Source organism: Protomyctophum parallelum, assembly GCF_964188405.1.
Source record: "Protomyctophum parallelum genome assembly, chromosome: 8".
In the NCBI taxonomy this organism is placed as follows: Eukaryota; Metazoa; Chordata; class Actinopteri; order Myctophiformes; family Myctophidae; genus Protomyctophum; species Protomyctophum parallelum.
Window position 1 is genome coordinate 26,763,638 of NC_139703.1, and position 26,522 is coordinate 26,790,159.

Sequence of the window (26,522 nt, forward strand, 5' to 3'; positions counted from 1 at the left end):
TGTACATCTGCCATTTTCAATGTGTGGCACGATATGCAACCATGTGTTTCTAAACCCTGGTAATGGTGAAGACTGAATGTGAAGGATGCGCCGAATGATTGATCAGGTAAAAGGACAGAAAAAGATACACAAAACAAACAAAAACAAAATGTGACTGTGAGCACGGGATAAAGATCGAGATATTGGGTTTCTCAGTTTAGTCTTTGTGTTGTGTGTTGTGGGCCAAATAATGAGTTTTCTTAGCAGAGTTTCAACCTGACATTTGATGAAGGGGTTTGTCAGATTGCTCTCACAGAGCGGCTCATCCGTCCATTGCAAAAGGGGAGCAGGTGGAAATACCCTGCTTTGCAGCCAGGCTCTAATGATGGCAGCGTTACTTAGTCGGTTGGTTAGTTGGTCTATTGCTTTCTCAGTCTGTCCAACACTTTGGTCCCAAACAAGATATCTCAAAGTTTGTCTTCATGGTCACCATCCAGAATAAGGGTGAGACGACAGGGGAACCTCACGATACGATATCTGTGGCGATATTAGGCCCTCGATAACCTATTAAGCCTCGATAAAATTTTGCTAAGAGACTTGGTCAACGATATTTCACGATATCTGTAACTGAAAATGAAAAAATAACCATAAAAGGCAAACATCTGGTAGGCCTATTATGTATTTATTCCAAAATCTTACAAGATGTTCTGTGTCACAAACTGGCCAATAACTACATCAATTTTGCCTCCTCCAAACAGTAACACACTTGTCTGTCCACAACAATGGGAAGATAGTGTTAACTAATCAATCCATCACTAATATATGTAGTGAAAATGTAATTGACTGATTGAATCTGGGCCGATTTCAGGTATTCATCACCAACTAACATGTTGGGTATTGTAAAGTTGGGCAATTTTATTTAATCAACGATATATCATGATATCTGTAACAGTGTATTGATTATTTATCGAGGGAGGATGTATCGCAAGATTCGCAATATATCGCAATATTGATATATTGGCACACCCCTAATCTAGAAAGAACTGGCTGAATAGCAGCTGCAGCTAACCAAACTAGTATAGAGGGTATGCGCATGCTTAAAGTGAATGGCACATCGAGTGGCAAAGCAACATGCAAAGTGAGTTTAACATTGTTTAACACATTGAGTACGCCGACTGCCTTCAAAATATAGGCTATAGAATACCGGAGGTGTCTGATCGCTTTTACTCTGAAAGCCATGAACCGGAAACACTTTCCTAAAAAAGTTGACTTTACAAAGTGACCTCAACATCCCCGATCATCTTAATATATTGTTTTACGCTCCAAAAAGCGTTCATATTTTGCGGGAGAGACGGATGAGGAGCAGAAAATAAGCGCCAGCATATCGCTCTATTCATCACCACGGAGAGTGCCCTGGATTAGGAGCTACGAGTCATTCTTTCCGTCTCGCTAACGTGGGAGTCAATAATAAGCTAATAGTTGCACTGAGCGTTAGCATACGGCAAGCGAAAAGCGAAATGCCAAAAAAATAAATAGGAAAAAATCTGAATATTAATATCTCGCCCCGCATCGCTGGGATGTCGCTAGGACGTCCTCAGACGTCCTTAGAACTCTACTCTACTCTATCCTATGACGTTCTCAGGCGTCCTACGTGCTGTAAGTGTTAACGTTGTTTAATGCAATCGGATATGACTTTTCTGTTTGGATGTATGGTCTGTCAAGGCCAGAAAGTAGTTTTTTGACACTCAGTAGGTATTCCTGCATAACTTCCTGGTTTGATGATGATGTCACGCGCATACCCTCTATAGGGATGTCAACGGTTAAAAAAAAAAAAAAAAACAAGAATTGATGAACATCAGTTAATTACCAGCTGCCTTATTATATCTGCAGAATTGTGCTACTAAATGTAATTATCTCTGTCAGTTTTTACCATGTCGTGCGCCAATGTAATTTCCCCAAGGGATTCTATTTGTCTGTAATTAGGTGTGTGTGTGTGTGTGTGTGTGTGTGTGTGCGTGCACCGTGCTCAGCGTGCTGTACCTGTTATCCCTTGGTTTGCATGACAATGTTAAATATAGCTGCAAGCAGCGATAAGGCGGGACCAAGGAGATAGAGAGAGAGAGAGACAGAGAGAGAGAGAGAGAGAGGACAGAGAGTGTGGAGAGAGAGAGAGTGGGTGGAGACAAAGAGAGAGGGTGGAGACAGAGAGAGAGTGGAGAGAGAGAGAGAGAGAGAGACAGAGAGGACAGAGTGTGGAGACAGGGACAGAGAGACACAGGGACAGAGAGTGTGGAGACAGAGAGAGGACAGAGAGTGTGGAGACAGTGAGAGGAGAGTGTGGAGACAGAGAGAGGACAGAGAGTGTGGAGACAGTGAGAGGACAGAGAGAGGACAGAGAGTGAGGAGACAGACATATGTGTATCAAAGTTAAATTGCAGACTGTCAAACAGTTCATGAGCTATGTACGTTCAAAGTTTGTATTTTCAATTGAATGTTATAGCGCCACCCTTTGGCCAATGGTCATGGGCTTCGCATAGTCATCGTTTGGCATGGTCCTCTACCAGAATCCTGCGTTTCGTGAAAACCGACTGCACGGTTCAGCCAGAGCTGCTATTTCTGTTTCTGTTGAGGTGTAAAATAAATACCTAATATAGCTGCAAGCAGCGATAAGGCGGGACCAAGGAGATAGAGAGAGAGAGAGAGACAGAGAGAGAGAAAGACAGAGAGTGTGGATAGAGAGAGAGAGAGAGAGAGAGAGAGAGAGAGAGAGAGGGTGGAGACAAAGAGAGAGGGTGGAGACAGAGAGAGGACAGAGAGAGGACAGAGAGTGTGGAGACAGAGAGAGGACAGAGAGAGGACAGATAGTGTGGAGACAGAGAGAGGACAGAGAGAGGACAGAGAGTGTGGAGACAGAGAGAGGACAGAGAGAGGACAGAGAGTGTGGAGAGAGAGAGAGGACAGAGAGTGTGGAGACAGAGAGAGGACAGAGAGTGTGGAGAGAGAGAGGAGACAGAGAGAGGACAGAGTGTGGAGAGAGAGAGAGGGGACAGAGAGTGTGGAGAGAGAGAGAGGACAGAGAGTGTGGAGAGAGAGAGAGGACAGAGAGTGTGGAGACATTGAGAGGACAAAGAGTGTGGAGAGAGAGAGAGAGAGAGGGTGGAGACAGAGAGAGAGTGGAGAGAGAGCGAGAGAGACAGAGAGGACAGAGTGTGGAGACACTATTAAACTTATTACACTATTACACTTATTACACTATTACACTACTATTACACTACTATTACACTTATTACACTTATTACACTATTACACTACTATTACACTATTTGACTTATTACACTATTACACTACTATTACACTTATTACACTATTACACTACTATTACACTATTACACTATTAGACTTATTACAATATTACACTATAACACTTATATTACACTACTATTACACCATTACACTAAATACACTTATTACACTATTACACTTATTACACTATTACACTACTATTACACTTATTACACTATTACACTACTATTACACTTAACAAAGTTAAATTGCAGACGGTCAAACAGTTCATGAGCTATGTACGTTCAAAGTTTGTATTTTCAATTGAATGTTATAGCGCCACCCTTTGGCCAATGGTCATGGGCTTCGCATAGTCATCGTTTGGCATGGTCCTCTACCAGAATCCTGCGTTTCGTGAAAACCGACTGCACGGTTCAGCCAGAGCTGCTATTTCTGTTTCTGTTGAGGTGTAAAATAAATACCTAATATAGCTGCAAGCAGCGATAAGGCGGGACCAAGGAGATAGAGAGAGAGAGAGAGACAGAGAGAGAGAAAGACAGAGAGTGTGGAGAGAGAGAGAGAGAGAGAGAGGGTGGAGACAAAGAGAGAGGGTGGAGACAGAGAGAGGACAGAGAGAGGACAGAGAGAGACAGAGAGGACAGAGTGTGGAGACAGGGACAGAGAGACACAGGGACAGAGAGTGTGGAGACAGATAGAGGACAGAGAGAGGACAGAGAGTGTGGAGACAGTGAGAGGACAGAGAGAGGACAGAGAGTGTGGAGACAGAGAGAGGACAGAGAGTGTGGAGACAGAGAGAGAGTGGAGAGAAAGCGAGAGAGACAGAGAGGACAGAGTGTGGAGACAGGGACAGAGAGACACAGGGACAGAGAGTGTGGAGACAGATAGAGGACAGAGAGAGGACAGAGAGTGTGGAGACAGTGAGAGGACAGAGAGAGGACAGAGTGTGGAGACAGAGAGAGGACAGAGAGAGGACAGAGAGTGTGGAGACAGAGAGAGGACAGAGAGTGTGGAGACAGACAGAGAGAGGACATAGAGAGTGTGGAGACATTGAGAGGACAGAGAGTGTGGAGACAGAGAGAGGACAGAGAGTGTGGAGACAGAGAGAGGACAGAGAGTGTGGAGACAGAGAGGACAGAGAGTGTGGAGACATTGAGAGGACAGAGAGTGTGGAGACAGAGAGAGGACAGAGAGTGTGGAGACAGAGAGAGGACAGAGAGTGTGGAGACAGAGAGAGGACAGAGAGTGTGGAGACAGAGAGAGGACAGAGAGTGTGGAGACAGAGAGAGGACAGAGAGTGTGGAGACAGAGAAAGGACAGAGAGTGTGGAGACAGATAGAGGACAGAGAGTGTGGAGACAGAGAGAGGACAGAAAGTGTAGAGAGAGGGAGAGAGAGAGAGAGAGAGAGAGAGAGAGAGAGAGAGAGAGAGAGAGGAGACAAAGAGAGAGGGTGGAGACAGAGAGAGAGTGGAGAGAGAGACAGAGAGGACAGAGTGTGGAGACAGGGACAGAGAGACACAGGGACAGAGTGTGGAGACAGAGAGAGGACAGAGAGTGTGGAGAGAGAGAGAGGACAGAGAGTGTGGAGAGAGAGAGGACATAGAGAGGACAGAGAGTGTGGAGAGAGAGAGAGAAGAGAGAGGGGGGTGGAGAGAGAGACAGAGAGAGAAGAGAGAGGGGGGTGGAGAGAGAGAGAGAGAGAGGAGAGATGGGGTGGAGAGAGAGACAGAGAGAGGGGGGGTGGAGAGAGAGAGAGAGAGAGAGAGAAGACAGAATACACTTATTACACTATTACATTACTATTACACTATTACACTTATTACACTATTACACTACTATTACACTATTACACTTATTACACTATTACACTACTATTACACTTATTACACTATTACACTACTATTACACTTATTACACTATTACACTTATTACACTATTACACTTATTACACTATTACACTACTATTACACTTTTTACACTATTACACTTATTACACTATTACACTTATTACACTATTAGACTTATTACACTATTACACTACTATTACACTATTACACTATTAGACTTATATTACACTTTCACACTACTATTACACTAATAGTACACTATTACAAATTTAGACTTAATACACAATTTCACTATTACACTATTGCACTACTATTACACTTATTACACTATTACACTGAATTACTCTATTACAGTTACTAGTATCTCTATTAGAGAGAGAGAGATAGAGATATAGAGATATAGAGAGAGACACAGAGAGAGAGAGAGAACAATATGCACAAATAAGAATCACAGGCTGAGTTGTCACTACCCGGATTTGAACCAGTGACCCTGTGGTCCAAAGGTGAGAGCTCTACCGACTGAGCTAAGCAGACTGTGTCAGTTGACTCATTCTATACAGTAACATGCAGTATAGGTATTAGCTCTGCCAACCGTATTTGGAAGACGTATTGGTTGCATGAGAGGTTTCACAAGACAAAATGTTATTATTGGCTCATAAAAACTTCATTTTTTCACTTAAAAGAAATCTGTTACGATTTTTTGTTCGTATAAGTACAAAGTTCAAGTGTAGACGTTTTTGTGCATTTTGATCAAAGATCCTGGGAGAAGATAGATTTTTAATGGTTTTCATATAATTCAAAATGGCGGGTAATCTAAAGGTCAGAGGTCAAAAGTCAGAATATGGAAGTTGTTCGGCATGAGGAGACACATATGTGTATCAAAGTGTCATTGCCAACGGTAAAACGGTTCATGAGATATGCACATTCAAAGTTTGCATTTTCAACTTAATTTTCAATTTCAGTGCTATAGCGCCACCATTTGGCCAATGGTCATGGGCTTCACATAGTCACCGTTTGGCATGGCCCTCTACCAGATTACCGAGTTTCACGAAAAGCGACTGCACGGTTCAGTCAGAACAGCTATTTTTGGCGGAAGAAGAAAAAAAACTACAAAAACAAGAAGTGACCAAAGTCACTGCGTGTCTTCTTGGTCCCTTAATAAGTAGTTGGACCCGTTGGCCGTTTGTATCGCCGGCAGCGCTCGCTGTCTTTGACTTCATTAAGTTTCATAACAGTAGTGTTGGATATTGTTGCTTGCTAGCATCCCATGGCTGAGAGGTCGGCTATAGGCAAAAAGTGTCTGGTTGCCTAGAGACGAGGCAGGCAATACGGCAGCCAATGAGTAAGATAGCTTGTGCTAGTACAGCAGTACTAGTGAAAGGCAAAGCGATCGAACATAGACCAGCTCAGCATACACAGCAGCTGGTAATAAACCTTAATTATCTTTCTGCTAAGTCCGTATATATATGGACCCGCCACTAAAGGATGCTAGCGGACCGTATAAGCCAGGTCCGTATATATACGGACCCCAACGTATACCAACGTATACCAACGTATACCAACGTATACATGTAAATAATGGTTGAGCCCCACGGCAGCTTTTAACATCGGTCTGGTTGCTATGGCAACGCTACACGGAAAACATGATCACCGTTTTATAGCAGTTGAAAGGAGGATTTTCAAACCTCCATAAGTCTGAATCCTTGCTAGGCCTTGAACACCCTGCAGCACCAGGAAAACGTTACCCTTTTTAATTCCATGTTTTTAACCTTGCTAGTGAGAGCGTGGGGCTGTATGGCTGCTTGTGTGCACTCAAATAACAGATCTTCAAGCTCACAGAGGCGCGGCACACATGGTGAGCTTGTAGATGTGCTATTTTCAGTGCAACTCAAGCTTTATGACTACACTTAAGCAATAGACAGTTAGCCATCAACGTTTATTCTGCTGGTGTCCTTACTGAGCATTCAAGATACGGGCATATTGAAGATTATCGTTGTTATTATTTATTTTCAGGGCAAAAAGTTTGAATGTATCAGACTTCTCAGCTCTGAAGTCACTTTAACCCATTTTGGGGCGGGATCAACCCCTTTTGGTGTTAGCATTATGCTATGCATTAGCTATTGAAAAAGCGCTACGAGCTTGTAGGTCTGCTATAAATATATATATATTTCGACGTCGGGCCTAAATGGGTTAATACAGTTGTGAATTGTCTGGGCACATCCAGAAGCATGGTGAGCTGGAGCGTAGTGGGTTAGTGGGTCTTCACAGTGTATCGGTGAACCACAAACATTTTGTCACAAAAAAGAAGAAGCTGCCCTGCTGGCTCAGGCAGTCGGGATGTGCCTAGGTACACAGTACGAATACTGTTCAAGATCTGTGTTGCATGGAATCTCACTCTCATTCTCATGTCCCACTGGGTTTCTGTCTAGTATTCTGTTTAAGTACTTTGTTTTTCTTTATATATATATTCCGTAGAGAGTTTCACTTTCTCTTGCTCTCTCAATTGGAACATTTTGTGCTCAATGGAGCACTTCTGTAGCAGGGACCCCGTGGGTTGCTTGGCAACAGTTGTTGTCTTTGTCGAAGACTGCCTGACCTTGATACGAAGGCCAAATAAGCAGCTGTTTACTGCATGCATATAATCACACAGGCATGACATTACAAACCTTCTTGTACTTACACAAAGTGGGAGAGATGACTACTCTTTCCTGGAACTAAATGGCAAAGGCTCACCACTTGTTTAAGTTTTAAACCCACAGACAGCACTAGCCGTGTCCCAATGAAGATGGAGATCGATCTCAAAGCTGGCTCAATGCACCTCACATAATTGTGAAAACCTTTGTATGGAAGAATGGTGTCATGCATTGCTCGCTTTTTCTTGTCTCACATGGTGACTGTGTGTGTGTGTGTGTGTTGCGCGCCCTTACTAAACAAGTAAAATACCAACCATTAGTACAAGCCATTATACAGCACATCTAGGCCAACGACGTAGAGTCTGTGGGGGCCGGGGGACCAGGGCCCCCATGAGGAATTGGACCAGGGATCTTGGCCCCCATGAGGAATTGAACCTGAATATATATATATTCATCCCGTTTGTAATGCACCAGGTCGCGTCACGCCCGTTCGCGCAATTCTCGTCTTGCATTGACTTTGTATGTAATTGCGCCGCTCTAACCATCCAAGTCTGGCACCTTACTCTTTTCCTCACTGTCCGGGGCGGGGGGGTGGACCGCGCTGCCTATCCTCTTGTACACGTGCAGATCAGGCATTGAAATGCTAATCTGGGTGCTTGTTTTCACCTGCCAGTAGGTATGGGTATGCATGCATACAGTATACTGTATTCTGCTTAGGCTACTTGTTCACAATGAAACCACCACCAGCAAGAACACCATGGCTGGTGTGGTCTCCAAATGTCATGATATTCATATAATATAGGCTATGTCAAATGTTCAACTATACATTTGGTCACCGTGCTTATCCTAGGTTAATAAGTAAGACATTGTCTGGTCAGAAGAGGTAGGTCTGGGGACCTTCCTTTACTAAGAGGTTCCCAGCCAGGTACCCCTGTGAGCAGGCATTGTCCTTCACTGTTTGAAGCTCTGCTAGGTGTGATAGGAATTTAGCATTCTATTGTATCCAGGAGAGACCATTTTGTTTACCAAGTGGCAATATGTTGATGTATACCGGTATGTAAAGTTTCAGACTCCACCTCTGTATATCTGGTCTACGCAAAAACACTATTATAATGCCTCGTAAAATGCGTTGAAACCTTTCACCGTCCTAGCGACGGAACACAGAACCTGCCGAGGCGGACAGGACTAGCCTGCAATCATAATCATACTTTATTTCCCCGCGGGGAGGGGGGGTTCCGGGTATATTTCGGGTATTCCCAGGTGCTGGTCATAAGTGTCAGATGTCAATACGTTAATGTGCATGTGTTGCTTATATTCTGTACATCTAGTGTTTGGATTTGGTATACTGTCTTTTTTTTTATGTTTTACCTACTGTAAGTGTGATCACTTGCAGTAGGTAAAAAATTGAATTGGGCTATTGAGGTGATCAAATGACCAAAAACAACCAACGTTTGGATATTTTTTTCTCCCCAGTCCGAATTTCTCTTATCTTTATTATTCATATGGATGTATTATTTGTTTGGTTTTATTATTAAACTAGAGAGGGGCACTCCATGGCCCACTGGCAGCGTGCAGAGGGAATGTGATGCTGATCGGCCCTACATTTGTGAGATTAGCTGCTACAGACAGACAGACAGACAGACAGACAGACAGACAGACAGACAGACATGATCTTCTTCATTTGTTTGTTTGATTTCATTAGACGATTCTACTCAAACTGTCATTGATCTCATTCTGACCTCGGACAAATCCAGAATCTCAAAGAAAGGGGTTATTGTATGTGGGCTCAGTGATCATTTTATGATTTTCTGTACCCGCAAAATACAAAAACTAAAGTTTGACTGTCACAAAACAGTTATATCTAGGGACCACAAAACCTACTCTAGTGAGGCCTTTAACCTGGAACTGGAGAATCTGGATTGGTCCGATGTGCTCAGGAGCTCACTAGTCGAAGAAGCATGGCTTGGCTTTAAAACCAAATTTACATCAGTACTAAACATCATGGCTCCTTTGAGAACAGTCAGGGTCAAAACCCGCTCGGAGCCATGGATGAATTCGGACATACTGACTGCAATGAAAGCCAGAGACAACAAATGCTCTGAACTTCTTAAATGCAAGTCCAAACTAGCCAAGTGCAAGCGCTTCGACAGTGATCTCCAAACCAAACTGCACAACTTAAAAGCCCAGTGTAACAAGCTAAAAAACGGTGTAATTGCCATGACCAAATCAGCCAAATGTAACTTTATCAATGATAAAGCCGAGGAAATCAAAAACAATCCTCGGGAGCTATGGAAGTTACTAAACAACCAACTAGGCTGTGGTCGGAAACTAAAAACCAGGTTTACTAACATAAACATCAAATCGACATCAAACACCCTCATCACTGACAAACTCGATGTAGCCAACCACTTGAACATCTTCTTTACAAACATTGCAACAAAGCTGGTTAGCAAACTGCCCTCCCACTCTGGGCGTTTTGGTGTAGAGCACATCAAAGCCTTCTACAAAAACCTTGGTGTTTGTAAAGATGATTTTAAAATGGCAATGGTAACAACCGAGGAGGTACTTAAAAAACTGAGTGCCCTCCAACCCCACAAGGCCACTGGCCATGACAATATTCCCTCCAAATTTCTCAGAGACTCTGCCTTTTCCATAGCTCCAGTCATCACCCACATAGTTAACCTCTCCATCAAACAGGGACAGGTCCCCCAAGATTTTAAACTGGCCAAAGTAACCCCCTTGTACAAAAAAGGGAGTAAATTAGAACCCGGCAACTACCGCCCTATTTCTATTCTAAGCTCCATCTCGAAAGTGATGGAAAAAATAGTCTATGAACAGGTTGAAAAGTATCTTGCCACTAATAAATTGCTGTACGAGTTCCAATCTGGTTTCAGAACATCCCACTCCACTGACACATGCCTCCTCTATTTGAGCGATCACATCAAACACGAGGTGGATGCTGGAAAATACTGCGGCATGGTCATGCTGGACCTCCAAAAGGCTTTTGACACCGTGAACCACTCCATACTGGTTAACAAGCTTAAAGCTATTGGTTTTGATAGCACATCAGTGAGCTGGATGCAATCCTACCTGGAGGGGAGAGAACAGATGGTGGAGGTGAACGGAACACTGTCCCCTCCCCTCCCAGTGAGCTGTGGCGTCCCACAAGGAAGCATACTAGGGCCTTTACTGTTCCTAATTTATGTTAACGACATGACTTCAGCTTGTGACTGCAACTTGTTCCTGTTCGCAGATGACTCAGCACTGCTGGTCTCGGACAGGAACAAACTGCAGGTTGAAAAGACCCTCAGCTCTGAACTCGGTAGAATCTGCACCTGGCTCGCTGATAACAAACTATCCTTACACCTGGGAAAAACTGAATCCATCCTCTTCGGATCAAATAGTAAACTCAGCAAGGCAGATGGCTTCTTGGTTAGAGTGGGTGACAATATTATCACACGAAAAGATCAAATTACCTACCTAGGTTCCATCCTGGAGGCCAATCTTCCCGGTGATAAAATGGCCACCAACGTAATCAAAAAAGTCAATCAAAGAACAAGATTCCTTTACAGGATCTCCTCACTGGTCAGCAAAAACACCTTGAAGACCTTAACAGGAGCCCTCGTATAAGGTTTCTTTGACTATGCATCCACCTCTTGGTACCACAGCACCTCAAAGGCCCTTAAAACAAGGCTCCAGACCTCCCAAAACAAACTGGTCAGGCTCCTACTTGGCCTCACCCCCCGAACCCACCTCACCCCTGCCCACTTTGACAGGCTGGGATGGCTTAGGGCGTCGACAGAGTACAGCATCTTGCAATGGGTCTGGTCCACAAGATTCGATACACCACCAAGATACCCATGTACCTGTCTAAATACTTCCTTAATGTAAACGAAGTCCACACCCACAACACCAGAGGGAGTGCAACAAACCATGTACAACCCAGATTCGGCACAAACAAGGGACTAAATTATTTTCGCTCCTATGCCACCAAAATGTGGAACGCCCTACCAACAGTCATTAAGACATGTGAATCCCTTGACTCCTTCAAAACCGCTCTCAAAGGGCACCTACGGATGGCTGCAATTCGAAACTGGCCTAAAAAATCTGAATCCCCCCCACCCCCCCAACCCATTTTCCCTCCCATTATGATGAATTACTGTTCTGTTCTTTAGCTACATAGAAATGTCTATTTGTATGTCTCTAAATGTTTGTATGTCTTTAAATGTTTTGATGAATTGAACAATGTGGACCCTGTTGTAAACAAGTGTAATGCTTAATTGGGTCGTCCACTCACAGTTGACAGTCTTGTATTGAGTTTGTGCTTAAAATGTACTGTACATTCTACAAACTGTTAATACATATTTCAATCAATCAATCAATCAAAGTCAAGCAAGAAAAACCAAGGGACAATGCACAATACATTTTATTGCACGACAAATTGCTAGGAGGTCATTTATATTATAAACAGTTCCTGGAGGAACATCATCATGTCACAAACATTTACAAACACACAAGATAATTATTCTATTATTCTGTCCTTGTACTATTATTCTAATTAGCAGTCCATCATAATAAGCCATAACAGCAATGATGATTTGTACTCTCCGGTGCTGCTGTGTGATCAGACCTAAGTGAAAACAGCTAAGTGATGTGCCTGAAAAGGTTGCCCTCACCTGCCGTATATACGGTATACACATATTCTCTGCCGTATGCTTTACAGACGTGGTAGCCGCAATTTGCAACTCTAGATTATTTTTAAATAATGGGATGAATCTAGAGTTGCAATACCCTCCATTGACTCCCCACTCATCCAATTTGCTTTTGCGATCTGCTTGTATTAAACAATGTTAAACTCACCGACATTGCAGCTCTAGAACAAGCTTGAATTACTCTTTCAATCTGCCAAGCTTTTGTTTCATAAAAATCCACCGTAGACAATAGACACTTTTCTGTCAAGAAATTCTGTGCAGGTGATTCTTTTTCTAAGTGTTGGAGTTCGGAAGCGCTCGCTTTTATTAATGGGTCGCGCTGCTGCCTCCTGCATTATGTGCAAATTCGAAACAGGTGGTACGCAGGGTCGTTCAGTGACTTCGACGAGGGCTTCCAAACTCCAACACCTTTTTACAAAAGAATCAGCCTAGAGCTGCAATGCAAGTTTAACGTTGTTTAATAAAAGCAAATTGGATGAATGGGGAGTCAAGTTGCAATTTGCGGCTAGACATAGGGGCAGTAGAGTGGTTGGCAGAGCGGATGGGAATCGTGAGGTTCCCAGTTCGATCCCGGGTTCCCCCAGAGTTAGTGTCGCCTTGCATCCGCCATCGGTATATGAATGTGTGTGTGAATGGGTAATGCATGCACGATCTATGTAAAGTGCTTTGGATAAAAGCGCTGTATATACAGTACTGTAAATGCACCATTTACCATTTACATAGTGCCTCCATTCAACACTGCCGGTGACAGGAAACCGCCGCAGCCCATATGAGTCAGAAGTGCAGTGAAGTGAAGTTCTTCCTCCTCAATCGGCTTCCCTCGCCTGAGTTGTGTGTTCGTATAGATAGTCAATCTCTCAGTGTTGAGAATGTCTTAAGAAGATTCAGCAGAGAAACAACATGCAGAGAGTGAGGAACAGGCCTCCTTGCCTGTTCCAGAAGCCCCTCTGGAGCAGAGAAACAGCATGCAGAGAGTGAGGAACAGGCCTCCTTGCCTGTTCCAGAAGCCCCTCTGGAGCGCAAGCCTCCTCAACCCCATTCTCAGACAGTCCTTATAGTCATGTAATGTCCATATACGGATCTGCGCTAAACATAAGGGCGTAAGGACAAATAAGTACACGGTACCTCTGCTAAACATAAGGGCGTAAGGACAAATAAGTACACTGTAGTTGGCATTCTAAAATTCCCATTACAGATGTCTTGGAGCCAAAGTTACAATGAAATTGTCTTTCAGACATGCTGACTGACTTGAATATTGATCATTGAACAGTGTGGTTGTTTACTAGAACAGACCTTTTCTGGAAAAGTCCTGAAAATAAACAATAATAACGATAATCTTCAATATGCCCATACTGTATCTTGACACATTGTTTGGTGCTTGAAAGTCTAGATGGGTTAACAACTCCCCAGAGAAAATGAAAGATCTATATATTCACACAAATAAGACAGTAACAGTATTAATATCCACAGCCAAAGGTAAAAATGAAATTAAAACTAAAGTGAATGATGATTTTATCCATCAAGGTTAGTGGTATCGCTTCTGTCAAGGAAACCTACGGTCAAGGTGGTAGCTAATTAATTTACCGTGCCGATTGACGACTAATAATAATTATAATAATAATAAATAGTAAGTAAGATGACCTTATTTAGAGTAAGACTTTATATTAATGTCTGGTCTATAAATGTTTTCATGTCATTTCAGCCCTATAATAACATGGCTGGCTGTCTACTACGAGCACAAAACCTGCTCCTGCCTTTGGCCCCTTGACCAGTCTGGCTTGACCTGGTTTTGTTTTCTCAGGGCCTTCTTCCATGAACCAAGAGGACATGTCGACCGTGCGCTTTGGACAGCACCTCGTCAAGGCCTCCGCCGTGTTCCTGCGGACGGAGCTGTCTTTCGCGCTGGTCAACAGGAAGCCCGTGGTTCCCGGCCGTATCCTTTCTATTAGCGGGGCTGTGTGTGCATGGCGACGGCACAGGTACGTGCCGAGGCCTCGGGTCCTCTCTCTTTCTATCAGCGGGGCTGTGTGTGGCGACGGCACAGGTACGTACCGAGGCCTCGGGTCCTCTCTCTTTCTATCAGCGGGGCTGTGTGTGGCGACGGCACAGGAGCGTACCGAGGCCTCGGGTCCTCTCGCTGTTCACAATGGACGGCTGTCTCATCTCCACTTTACGTCTCTCTCTCGAGCATTCTGTGCTCAATGGAGCACCTTTTGTAGGCCCATGTGGTTGCTTGGCAACAGTTGTTATGTTTAGTGAAGTGAGCCTGACCTTGATATGAAGGCTGAATAAGCAGCTGTTTACTGCATGCATGCATGCACGCACACAAACACACACACACACACACACACACACACACACACACACACACGCACGCGCACACAAACGGTGGGTAGGCGACTGCAGTTTCCTGTAACGAAAGGACACATACCCATCACTTGTTTAATCTGAGAGGTAGAAATTCATATGGTGTTTGTTTTGTTCTCCAACTCAATTCGTAACAGCTGTGTTAGTTTGCCATTAAATGAAGACGTGCCTGAGGAAAGCACGCGTGGTTGAGGTCATATTTCTCTGTCGGCTTCTCTTCCATTCTTCTCCCCATTGTACCTGTAGAAAAAAATGCCTCAATTTTTGTGTATTAATCATCACTTTCAACTAGCTAGAGCAAGAATCTTGCATTCATTTGCATGATTTCCATCGCTGATTTGCTTTGAATAATGCACTTATTCTCTTTCTTGAATGATAATCAGTTCTTGGCTCCATGCTGGAGTTACTCAAGTGCTGCTCAGTCCTTGCATAACTCATCTATGTTTAGATTAACTTTGGACTGGGGAAGATTTCTCACTGCATTATAGGACATTGCTGTATAATCCTTAAGACTGGGGAGAGGCGGCCTATGTTCTAAGGCCACACATTACCATTATTCAAATATAACACCCCTTCCACAGTCTGTAGACATTAGAATAATGCCAGAGAGCAAAATTCCTGAGAAGACGCTGTGATTATCACCCTAGATGTGAAAGGCCAACACTTTCGCCTCCTGAGGGGGAGAGAGAGAGAGGTGTTTCCACACCTAAGCGCAAAACGGTGTTGTCCGGTGGTGTCCGCAGCTTCATTTCCCAGTTTTTAGACAGCTGGTGGATGGAAATTAAGCTCCACCTCCACGGACGACTGACGCGGAGGAGAGCGTTTCCGGCAATCTGGCCGTTGCGCAAGTCGTCTGCGGAAGTGGAGCTTCTTTTCCATCCACCAGCTGTCTAAAAACCCGGAAAAGAAGCTGCGCACAGCCGAGAACGTGCGCGGCTCTTTAGTAAGTCTGGCAGCACCTAGACAAGTCAGTGAGAGAGACAGAGAGAAGAAGAGACTGTGAAAGAGGATGGAGGCAGAGTGAAGAGAGAAAGACGTTGAGAATGATGCCATTTGACATGAACATCTGGGTACTAAAAGATGATTGTTCACTTGGAAGCGAGTGTTTGTGAGGCAGTGCAAAGTTATTATAGTTGACTATGCAATTGACAAAACATTTTAGTTGAAGAAGAAGGAAAAAAAGGCTTTACAAAACTATCTATGGTAACTGAAACTGCATTGGCTTCAAAATGAACAAAAATTCTATATTCATACATCCTCTTGCTCTACCTAAAACGACATTTGACACAAAAAAGTCACAGTTCGCCAAGATCGACATTGGACGACTAATCAGGTTATTATTAATCCAGAATAGCCAGTCTTATAGCAGCCTATTTGCCGGATCGCAGACGCGTTGTGAACTTGGAGATGGCACATTCTAACTATTTTTCTTTTTTAATCTCGCACATGACTACCCGGCAATATCACATAAATAAACTAAAACCAAGACTTTTCACAAAATTAAACTAAACTAGCAAACCCGCTTTAAAAATGAATGAAAGAAAACAACATAAAAAACCAAATGCACATTTCAAAACTATAATAACCTTGAGGAAGAGTCGGTCTTTAGTTTTGGCTATGCTTACTGATTTAGCTACAGTATATCCAGACTTCAACAAACAAACAAAAAACTTTCTTTATCAAAAGTACCTTGACTTTGAGGTACTTTATCGAGAGACAGCGAAATGCCTTCACGACGGACGACGTACGTCGCGACGTATATTTTTCCGTCGCAACGTATATTCGAGTACGTCCTGGCGTAAATATCAATTCGTCCCGGCAGAACGGACTCGTCGCGGCTATATCTACCCGTTTGCGACGTAATATGTTGGCTATTATTTTCCGTCGCGCCAGAACGGGACTCGTCGCAGCTATATCTACCCGTTGTGGCGTGAGCTGGACTCGTCTTTATCAGCGTCTTGTCAGGTTGGGACAAGTACAGTATGAGAATGAGAGATGTGTTGAATTACACTCCCATGGCCAATGTTATGATGATATCCAAAAGAATGACTCCCATCATTATTGTCCAATGTCAGTTAAATCAGTTCGAGAGGCATTTAAATAATATGGGCATTAAGGAATTCATTAAACATATTCCAACATAAACCTATTCTTTTGAAAAAAATATTTTGGAGTGGTGCAACCACTCCAAGGAACAGCAATGTCCGTGTGTCTGTGACTCTGTGTGTCTGTGTTCACCTATCTATGTGACGTTAATGAGCACCAATATAATGAATACCAGTAGGGGCGCTGTTGTGCCAGAAACAGAGAGAGGGATAGAGACGGAGAGAGAGAGGTGTGTGTGTGTGTGTGTGTGTGTGTGTGGGGGGGGGGGGGGGGGGGGGGGGGAATTGCACCACTCAGTTCACACGGGTGTGATTTCTTTAAAGACAATGGTGGCCAGGCCAGAGACCAGTCCACCTGTCACCTCATGGGACGATCCTTATCCCTCCCTCTGGTTAAATTAACTATAAAAATGGTTGTATTATTTATTTTAGTTTTTGTATTAATTCTATTTTCAGCTAGATTACTTTTCAGAGCAAAGAGAGGGTACACAATTTCTTCCGAGCTCTCGGCGTCTCCCATTCAATTGAAAAATGTTTGCTTTTGCATTTCATTTGTGAAGTAGCCTATTGAGAATCTTTAGAAAAAACAAATGGTGGCAAACTAAAACATAAAAGGCATATTTTACTGTATTAGCGACCCATAAAATCCATCCGAGACCCACACATGGGTCAAAAGTGTGTTCATATCATATTTTAGCTTTTCATATTACTCCCCTTCTTTAAAGAGGTTTACAATTATTATAGCCCATCTGACAAAATGTCATTCTTGGGACCTTTTGCAACAATGCGCTTTTAACGGGCAGGCGGGCGGGCAGGCAGGCACACACGCACTCACGCTATTTAAGTATTGATTTGTAAGTGAAGCAAGCTGGCAATTCTGAATTAATAGTAATTTAACATTATGCAGTAGAAGATAGACCACATTAGTAGCTTATGATATGCGATGTGTCATCTCCATGTAGTGTGTTGAACATTTGGCCTATAATGACCCTCATTCAATCATGGAGGACAGGTCCCACTTGAATTACAAAGATAAAGATTCTATTACTTGTGGAGGCCTCGCGGTCTCAGAATTGTAATATAGGGCATATGGATGTGAGGAATTTAATATGTACAGTAGACTCGTGGCCATTTAATTTCTGCAGAGCATGTGAGATTTACCATGTTCTATAATGGGGTGGGACCCAGCGAATGTTCTCATGAAACATTATAATATTTGGCTATAATAGCAGGAGGCTTGGATGTGGAGACTTGAGTGTTTGAGCATGACGCTGATCTGGGAGCAGTCATAGAACACTCACTGTCATTACGGGGTGTTGTCGACAGCGGCAGACTATGCATAATCACCTCTTTCAAGTGCATTATTGCTTTTATATAACCACCACCTACACATGTGACATGTGGCCTTTTCGGAAAGCGTTCGTTAAAATAATAGCTGGCTCCCTGGGTTCCAACAAGAGTTGACATTGTTTTCAATAATTGTGTCTTTGATCATTTGTGATTCATCAGTTCAGTTGAGTTTTATTTATTTCCAGCTGTTTTGAACAACAAAGTGCATCTATACAATGTGCATGAGTGCAGTTTGGGCAAGGCACAATCACAAAAGACAAAGTCCATCACACAGGTTGTCAAGTCCATTTGATATATTAAAGTGTCCAAGGTGCTGGAAAAGGGGACAGGGAGAAGCATGTGAGCGTGTCTTGAGTGTACAGGGTTTTAATGGGGTCAAATCAACATATGGAATGTCATAACAGGTCAGCTCCATATATGGAGATCTAAGGGTGGCACCGGGGGCAGTGTCTTGAGAGTGTACACTGTACAGGGTTTGATGAGGGCCTTAATTTTCTGGTCCGTTGAGAACTCTACTAATAACTTTGGGGCGGGCACGTCTAGAGTTTGAAAGGACGGGTATCGGTCAAAAAGGAGACATCGAACAGGAAGGACGGGTGGGGAGGGATCAATTATGGAATGTCAGAACAGGTCAGCTCCATATATGGAGATCTAAGGGTTTAAGATCAGATCAGATGTGGAGTTGCTCCATATATGCAGATCTGGGTGACGATCCAGTCTTCTCCATGTATGGCTATGCAGGGTTTGATGAGGTCAGTGTCGTGATCTTCATATATGGAGACGGCCATATATGGTGGTGTGATGTGTCACGTGGCGTGATGTCACGAGGTGTGACCATATATGAAGGCGTGACACGAGGCATGACGCGACGCACTGACTGGCAGGAAATGCAGGTTTTCAATAGTAAACACTCAATCAGTCGATTGAGTTTATTCCTGTTTGTAAATATCTAAGAACAAATGCTTTCCTTTTGAATCGTTGATGTTAAAAAAAATGTTTTAAGTGTAATATCCATTTAAATTAATAAATTCCATCTCAATTTTTAGATAAGTTGAATTAATTATAGCCTAGTGCCGTCAGTTTGTAAACGTTTATGGAAATGCAATGCCTCGTGCAGTAAAGTGGAATCAAAACAGGGTTGGATAATGATGTGTTTACCACAGCGGCAGGACTGTGTTGGTTTGATAGCCTCACCATCGGGTGCCCTGCAGATAGCAAGACGTTCTCTTTACCTCTTGATGTCAGCGCTGCTCTTGTTCACAGCGTGCGTCTTTTATCATTTTGAGATCTCGTTCGGTTAAAAAAAAAGCCAGACTTCCTCTACAGCTCCGTGCAGTGCCACATGCTTCATAATAATGCAAACATAAACACCTATATGCCATGTATTAGGATTCACGAATCAAGAGATGCTTCTGCCACGTTGTCTGATACCTGCCATGCTCAAAGGATCACTTCCCACCCCTTTTGCAACCAGATATGTTATTTTAATGATGTTTGGAAGACAAGAAACACTTTCCTGTGGTTTTTATGTGTTTTTAGATATTTTTGTATTTCAAAGTGTCCATGGTGTCATGGACACTGGTCTCACTTCCTTCCTGGATCCACATTCCCTATCCACAAGGAGGAGCAGTGCACCAGAGCATTATGGGAATTGTAGTCCAGGAAGGAAGTGAGCCCAGTGTCAGTGCAAGTTGTGTATAACAAAATGACAATTGAAGTTGCAATATTATAATAATCATAATACATTAGCTTGATCTCAGCCATTGAGTGGAGCTAGGTAGCTTGCATAGTTTGCAATAACATAATGTATTAGGCATAATATTTTAAAATTTGCTTAAGGGAGGATCAGCCAGCCAACACATCTTTTGTCTTCTTCTTTTTTCCTCATTATTTTATTTATATTATTCATTCATCCGTTTAGTAATTCACTCATACTCAAATTTTCCCACTCATTAGCTTTTGCAGTGCCGTCGTGGCATCATGGTAAATGTCAATTGCTCTGTGGATGTTATTTTTCCTCCACTCATGTTTTCCATCTTACAGGCAGCTTTCTCAAGTAGATCAACCCAATGTGACAGGAATTTAAATAATGCACACAGAAGGTCAACACTGACTAAACCTCGCAGAGTTCTGCCGTGTGTACTGAGAGATTTCACACTATGCATATTGAACACAAGAGGGAGGGGAGTGTGTTATTGCCAATAATATCACAGCTGTGACCTGGTTACAGACATATCCAGCGAGTGCCGTGGACCATCAAAATATTTGTTATTCCTTCTGAGCTTGAGGCTGACCAATTCAGATGTTACCAAGGTTAGCCGTGCACACACAGGCAGACAGATGAAACGCATTTATTGCGTTTCAAGGGGAATGCTTTTATTTTGCCCAGTGCCAACGATAAACTAACCAAGGATTTGCCTGCTTCTCCATCTGTGCAGTTATAACAATAACGTTTTGAATTGTGTTGCGACGCAGATGGAGTCTAGGGCTCAGGGAGAAAACTCAACAACACAGATGGAACATGTGAAAAAAAAATGAATTTATTGAAGTGATGTACACTGTTAAGCTCCAGAAGGACGACGAGTTGTGCCAGAGCAAATTAATAATTAAAACCAAAAGGTACTAAATGCTAACAGCTTTGTATTAAAATTAGGGCTGTCAATTTACGGAATTAATTTGATTTAACTTATGTGCAGAATGACCCTTACCATACGCATACCATCGTTCCACCCACTAATGGTCGATTGTTGGTTGATCCAAACAATGATCCACATACACACACAGAAAGAGAACCTGTCCATACCGGTTATTGCCACAAAACGCTGCCCAAATCACGTAGCATAACAGGGTGGGAGCGAGAGAGTCATTTGTCTTTTCAATCCCACAAAAGTATATACAGAGAAAATGTGCATATTTTGGGCATATAGTTACGAATAGTGATTAATTATGATTAATTATCAATCTGGGATTCATTATGATACATACGGGGACGGCGGTGGCTCAGGGGTAGAGTTCCTGGATGGTAACCGTAAGGTTGCCAGTTCGAACCCGGGCTCCCCCAGAGTTACTGTTGAAGTGTCCTTGAGCAAGACACTGAAGCCCTAATTGCTCCCGATGTGCTAGTTGGTGCCTTGCATGGTTTCCGCTGCCATCGGTGTATGAATGTGTGTGTGAATGGGTGAATGTAATGCACAATCTCTGTAAAGCGCCTTGGATAAAGGCGCTATATAAATGCACCATTTACCATTTACCATTTATACATGTACAGAAAATGACAGGGGATTTACTTGGAACTACCTTTTCATGACTTTTGCAGTAAAGTATATGAATAAACAAAAAAAAGCCGTTTTGTTCTATGTCAAAAACGAAGGCTCTTTTTGAGGGTTTGTTCCCACACTAATACACAACATTCTCTGGGTATCGAGTTTGGGAACGTTTGTGGTATACTGTTTTTTTTTTTTTTACTGGTACTGGTATACTAGGACTGGCACATCTGACCAGCCTGTTGTATTTTGGCACTGAAACATGAAACATTTACCTAAGGCACATTCTCACCCTGTATTATCCATACACTCTAGGCCAGTGGTTCCTAAACTTTTTCATGTCAAGGACCCCAAAATTGACCCCCCCATTTGAACAAAATGCCTGGGGACCGGCATTCAAAGAGAATATTTTTACGTCTCTGATTCTCAACCCGTTTAGGGTAAGGACCCCCAGTTTGACATGCATATTAGTCTACAGACCCCCATTTAATGGCATTTCTATCTCTAGGACCCCCACTTTATATTGTAAAATCAATGTTAATTTAACTCTGAGAGTGTACAAATGGAACCAAATGGACCCCTCAGAGTTACAGACCCATTAGGATCTATTTGGTTACAAACTATCATTTAGCTGGGGACCCCCTGGAACTCCCTCAAGGACCCCTAGGGGTCCCCGGACCCCACTTTGGGAACCACTGCTATAGGCTACCGATTTCCAAACTTGCTATTATGTTCAGTCAAACAATACAAACCATAACATGCCCTGTACTTAAACAGCACTACTGAATAGAAGAACTGCTGCAACGGTGAGCAGGCTATATATCTTCTATCCATAAGAAATTCAGTACGATACAATACTTACGACTAGCCTTTAGCACTTGCCCTAGCCTCGACGACCTTACAGGCATCTGCATATACTAGGCTCAACTTGTGTAACTTGGATAGCATTTTATGTAGACTAGACATAGCACTCTATAGTGTATATGTATACAGTATGCATATTTTAATTATACAGATACTGCACTGTTAGGTTCTTAGGTATGATTCATGATGACTAGTATTTTTATGTATTTGATGTATTACCATGTTTTTGTTCTTGCTTAATGTAAATCACTCTGGATTAAGAGTGTCTGTTAAGTGCTTAAATTGTAAATTGACATAATATGTTTAACAAGCACAACATAATGAAGGCACCACCCACTGTCTGCAAAAATCGTAAATCAATACGAGACACCCTCCCCGAGAGAGAGGGGGTGTTGCATATTGAGATCCACGTGTGCTCCTTTTTATGGCCAAGGTTGAGAAGCACTGGTTTTTAGGCCATACAAAGGAGTCATGGTATTATTTTGTTTCTTTACAATATTGGGAAACAAATTAGTTTCCATGGTGATACAGATAAATAGGAACCGTTGAGGAACCCAATCGATTGATCATTATAATTAACATGCAGCCCATCCATCTGACCACTTAACACGTAGTTAAGTGGCCACACATAGTAAGGCTTTAGGGAATTTCAAGTGGGCCCTGATCCAGGAACAAACTGGCCTAAAAAGAAAAACATTACAACCACGTTGTCACTTCAACGGTTAGGACTATTCTGGATTGAATTCTATTTAAAATTTTAAATGGATATTATGTAAAACATATCCTTTGGCATCGATAAGAGGCACGTTTTTTATATCCATCCCATTACATGCTGCTGCAGCTCACCATGATTTCCATAAACATTTCAAATGTCTCCCAACCGCTTATTTCGTGGATTTCATTACGTTTGTAAATTAATGCAGAGGACACCCGAGTGCTCTCTGGTATCTTTTGTAAATCCAGGGTTCACGGTGGCCCGTTCAGAGCTGCATAGATCGCACTGAGCAGCTAGGCACTCGAGATGGGGTCCTAGCATCTCAACATTATTATCCCCAAACAATGGCTTGTGCCGTCCTGCAACCCTTTTCATGGGTTGCGAGGCCTTTGTATAATGTTGAAATGCCTAATGGCATGGCGTCTGGGAGATAATTAATCATAGAAAAAGTGCTCCTCGGAGCACAGGTCAGGTAGGTTATTGTGGCCTCCTCGTGGCTCTATAATAGGCCAATGTGAAAAGGGTGGCATTTCTTCCTCGGCCTAGTGTGACTGTGCGTGCAAAACGTTATGGAAATCACACGCTGCGTTCATGATGTGAGGTATTTTGTTCAAAACGGACCAATCCTGCAAACTTTGGAAGCCAATCTTAGCCAATCAGGATGGAATGTGAAAAATCGGACAGATCTGTCTTGATCACATGACTATTCAGATACCGTGTACTAATCTGTGTGATGTATGGATAAAATCTGTAGGAGTAATATTAAAACAATCGACAATATGCTAGTTCTGATCTGGCATGCACCCAGGTTGTGTGACACTAAATTGGAATTACATTTATAAACTCTTCTGTACCATAGGGTCTGGTTGGCAGTGAGGCTGAGCACACTCACTCGTGTATTTTTTATCTTGCTGTTGGTAGTCATGGCTGCAAGTTTTACATATTTACATACCATTAAATATGTGTAATTCAGGAGTTCCGTGGACGAAAAAGTTATTTATGGGGGTGACTTGAGATAAACATGTTTGAGAACCACTGCAATAGACAATAATTGAAAATGGTACTTTCGAGAAAAGGAATAACATACATTTTGACATACAGTACCTTTTCAACCGAGGAGTATTTTCTAACCACTCAAATTACACATGTGATTAAATGTTCAAACACCAGAACGATTGATTTTCTTTTTTCTTTGAAGATTTAATTGCTGTCTGATAGATCACGTACCGTGATAAATTATCAATTTTTTGTAGCTTACACAAAATATGCCTTTCATGTAGTTTGGCTCTGTATTGACCTGTATAATTAGACTTTATTTTGAGTTGATGGCTATCGTAATCAATAACTCGCACATGTCCCTTTCTATTCTTGTGGATAGAATAGTTGAGGTGGGATGATGAGGTACAGTATGGAACGTTTGTGGTTATGCCTTTTTGACTTTTCGTGCAGGCCTTGCAAAAAAAGACAAAGGAAAATCGATCTGCCGTGTTACATTTCAACATTTACTGTCTTATAGTATGCCAGTAAGACGCCTGAGGGCAAGCCCTTTTGGGGCGAGATCGTGCACACATCCGCCTGGGTGACAGCAGACTGCTGGGCGAGCGCTGGCACTTTGGAATTGGGTTGGTCAGATCAACATATTCGCCTGGGTGACAGCAGACTGCTGGGCGAGCGCTGGCACTTTGGAATTGGGTTGGTCAGATCAACATATTCGCCTGGGTGACAGCAGACTGCTGGGCGAGCGCTGGCGCTTTGGAATTGGGTTGGTCAGATCAACATATTCGCCTGGGTGACAGCAGACTGCTGGGCGAGCGCTGGTGCTTTGGCATGGGGGGTCAGATCTTCATTTTCGGGCCTGTTGAGGACTAGTTTTCGCCGGCTGCCGGGCAAGGCTGCACTAATAACTTTGGGGCAGGCCCGTCTAGAGTTTAAATGGACAGGTATCAGTCAAAAGGGAGACATCGAAGAGGAAGGATGGATGGGGAAGGATCAACATTATGGAATGTCAGAACAGGTCAAGGGTTTGATGTCAGATGTAGAGTTGCTGGCCAATATTGATGACATCAGAGATCTCCATATATGGGCTTAATATTGATTACATCAGGGATCTCCACCTGATGGCACGTGATGTCACGTGATGTCACGTGCCCGACCAACACACTGAAATGCACGATTCCATAGTTATTTTAAACATTATGTTATAATTTAGCTATTGAAAAATAGCAGATCTACAAGCTCATAGCGCGCCACCGAGTGGCGCGCTACGAGCTTGTAGGTCTGCTATTTTTGAAAAATCGTGAAAATATTTATTTCAGAAAACTGGAGGATTTAGAAGTAAAAAAAAGAAAAAATTGAGGTCAGGCCTAAATGGGTTAACTGCGACCTTCGGTCGTAATTAACCACTTAAACCCTACGGTACTTAGGGCACATTCACACTATTATCCCGGGTGAGCACTCGGGACCGCTTGGCAGACGTTGTGGTAGTATTAATGCTACCATGGCCAGCGGGGACCAGGCAATCGTGTTCGGGGACAGTCTGAATCAAACGGACTGAATTTGCCCTTAGTTCACCGACCATATAGTCACACAGTGCTCTATAGTATATCTGCACCTTTTAGTTTCATCCATAACACTAGGGTTCAATACGTTAAGGTGTTGTTTTCATCCATAACACCAGAGTTCAAGACGTTAAGGTGTTGTTTTCATCCATAACACTAGGGTTCAAGACGTTTTCATCCATAACACTAGGGTTCAAGACGTTTTCATCCATAACACTAGGGTTCAAGACGTTTTCATCCATAACACTAGGATTCAAGACGTTTTCATCCATAACACTAGGGTTCAAGACGTTTTCATCCATAACACTAGGGTTCAAGACGTTAAGGTGAATAAGATCAGCATTTCTGGGAGGGGGAACAAGTACTCGTATGACTATTATTGGCACAAGGATGATTCATGGCACTCAAGCTATATTACTCTATACTGTACATGACCTTCGAGACTTCATGTAGCCATGTTGCACTCTTTTATATTTGGTACGCCTCCGTCTTACACATGGTTGACCTGTGAAGGTGATCGGTGGGATCGTGGTTGACCTGTGAAGGTGATCGGTGGGATCGTGGTTGACCTGTGAAGGTGATCGGTGGGATCGTTGTTGACCTGTGAAGGTGATCGGTGGGATCATGGTTGACCTGTGAAGGTGATCGGTGGGATCATGGTTGACCTGTGAAGGTGATCAGTGGGATCGTGGTTGACCTGTGAAGGTGATCGGTGGGATCGTTGTTGACCTGTGAAGGTGATCGGTGGGATCGTTGTTGACCTGTGAAGGTGATCGGTGGGATCATGGTTGACCTGTGAAGGTGATCGGTGGGATCGTGGTTGACCTG

At 43.0% G+C, this 26,522-nt stretch overlaps 1 protein-coding gene across 1 annotated transcript in view; it reads left to right on the forward strand.

Moving 5' to 3' along the window:
* fhit (fragile histidine triad diadenosine triphosphatase) overlaps positions 1-26,522 on the forward strand; it is a 368,579-nt gene that overhangs the window by 95,001 nt on the left and 247,056 nt on the right. Inside the window, exon 4 of the mRNA XM_083771365.1 lies at positions 14,274-14,405. Within this exon, the coding sequence (XP_083627491.1) occupies positions 14,285-14,405 (121 nt within the window). The 5' untranslated portion in view covers positions 14,274-14,284. The remainder of the gene's footprint in view (positions 1-14,273; positions 14,406-26,522) is intronic.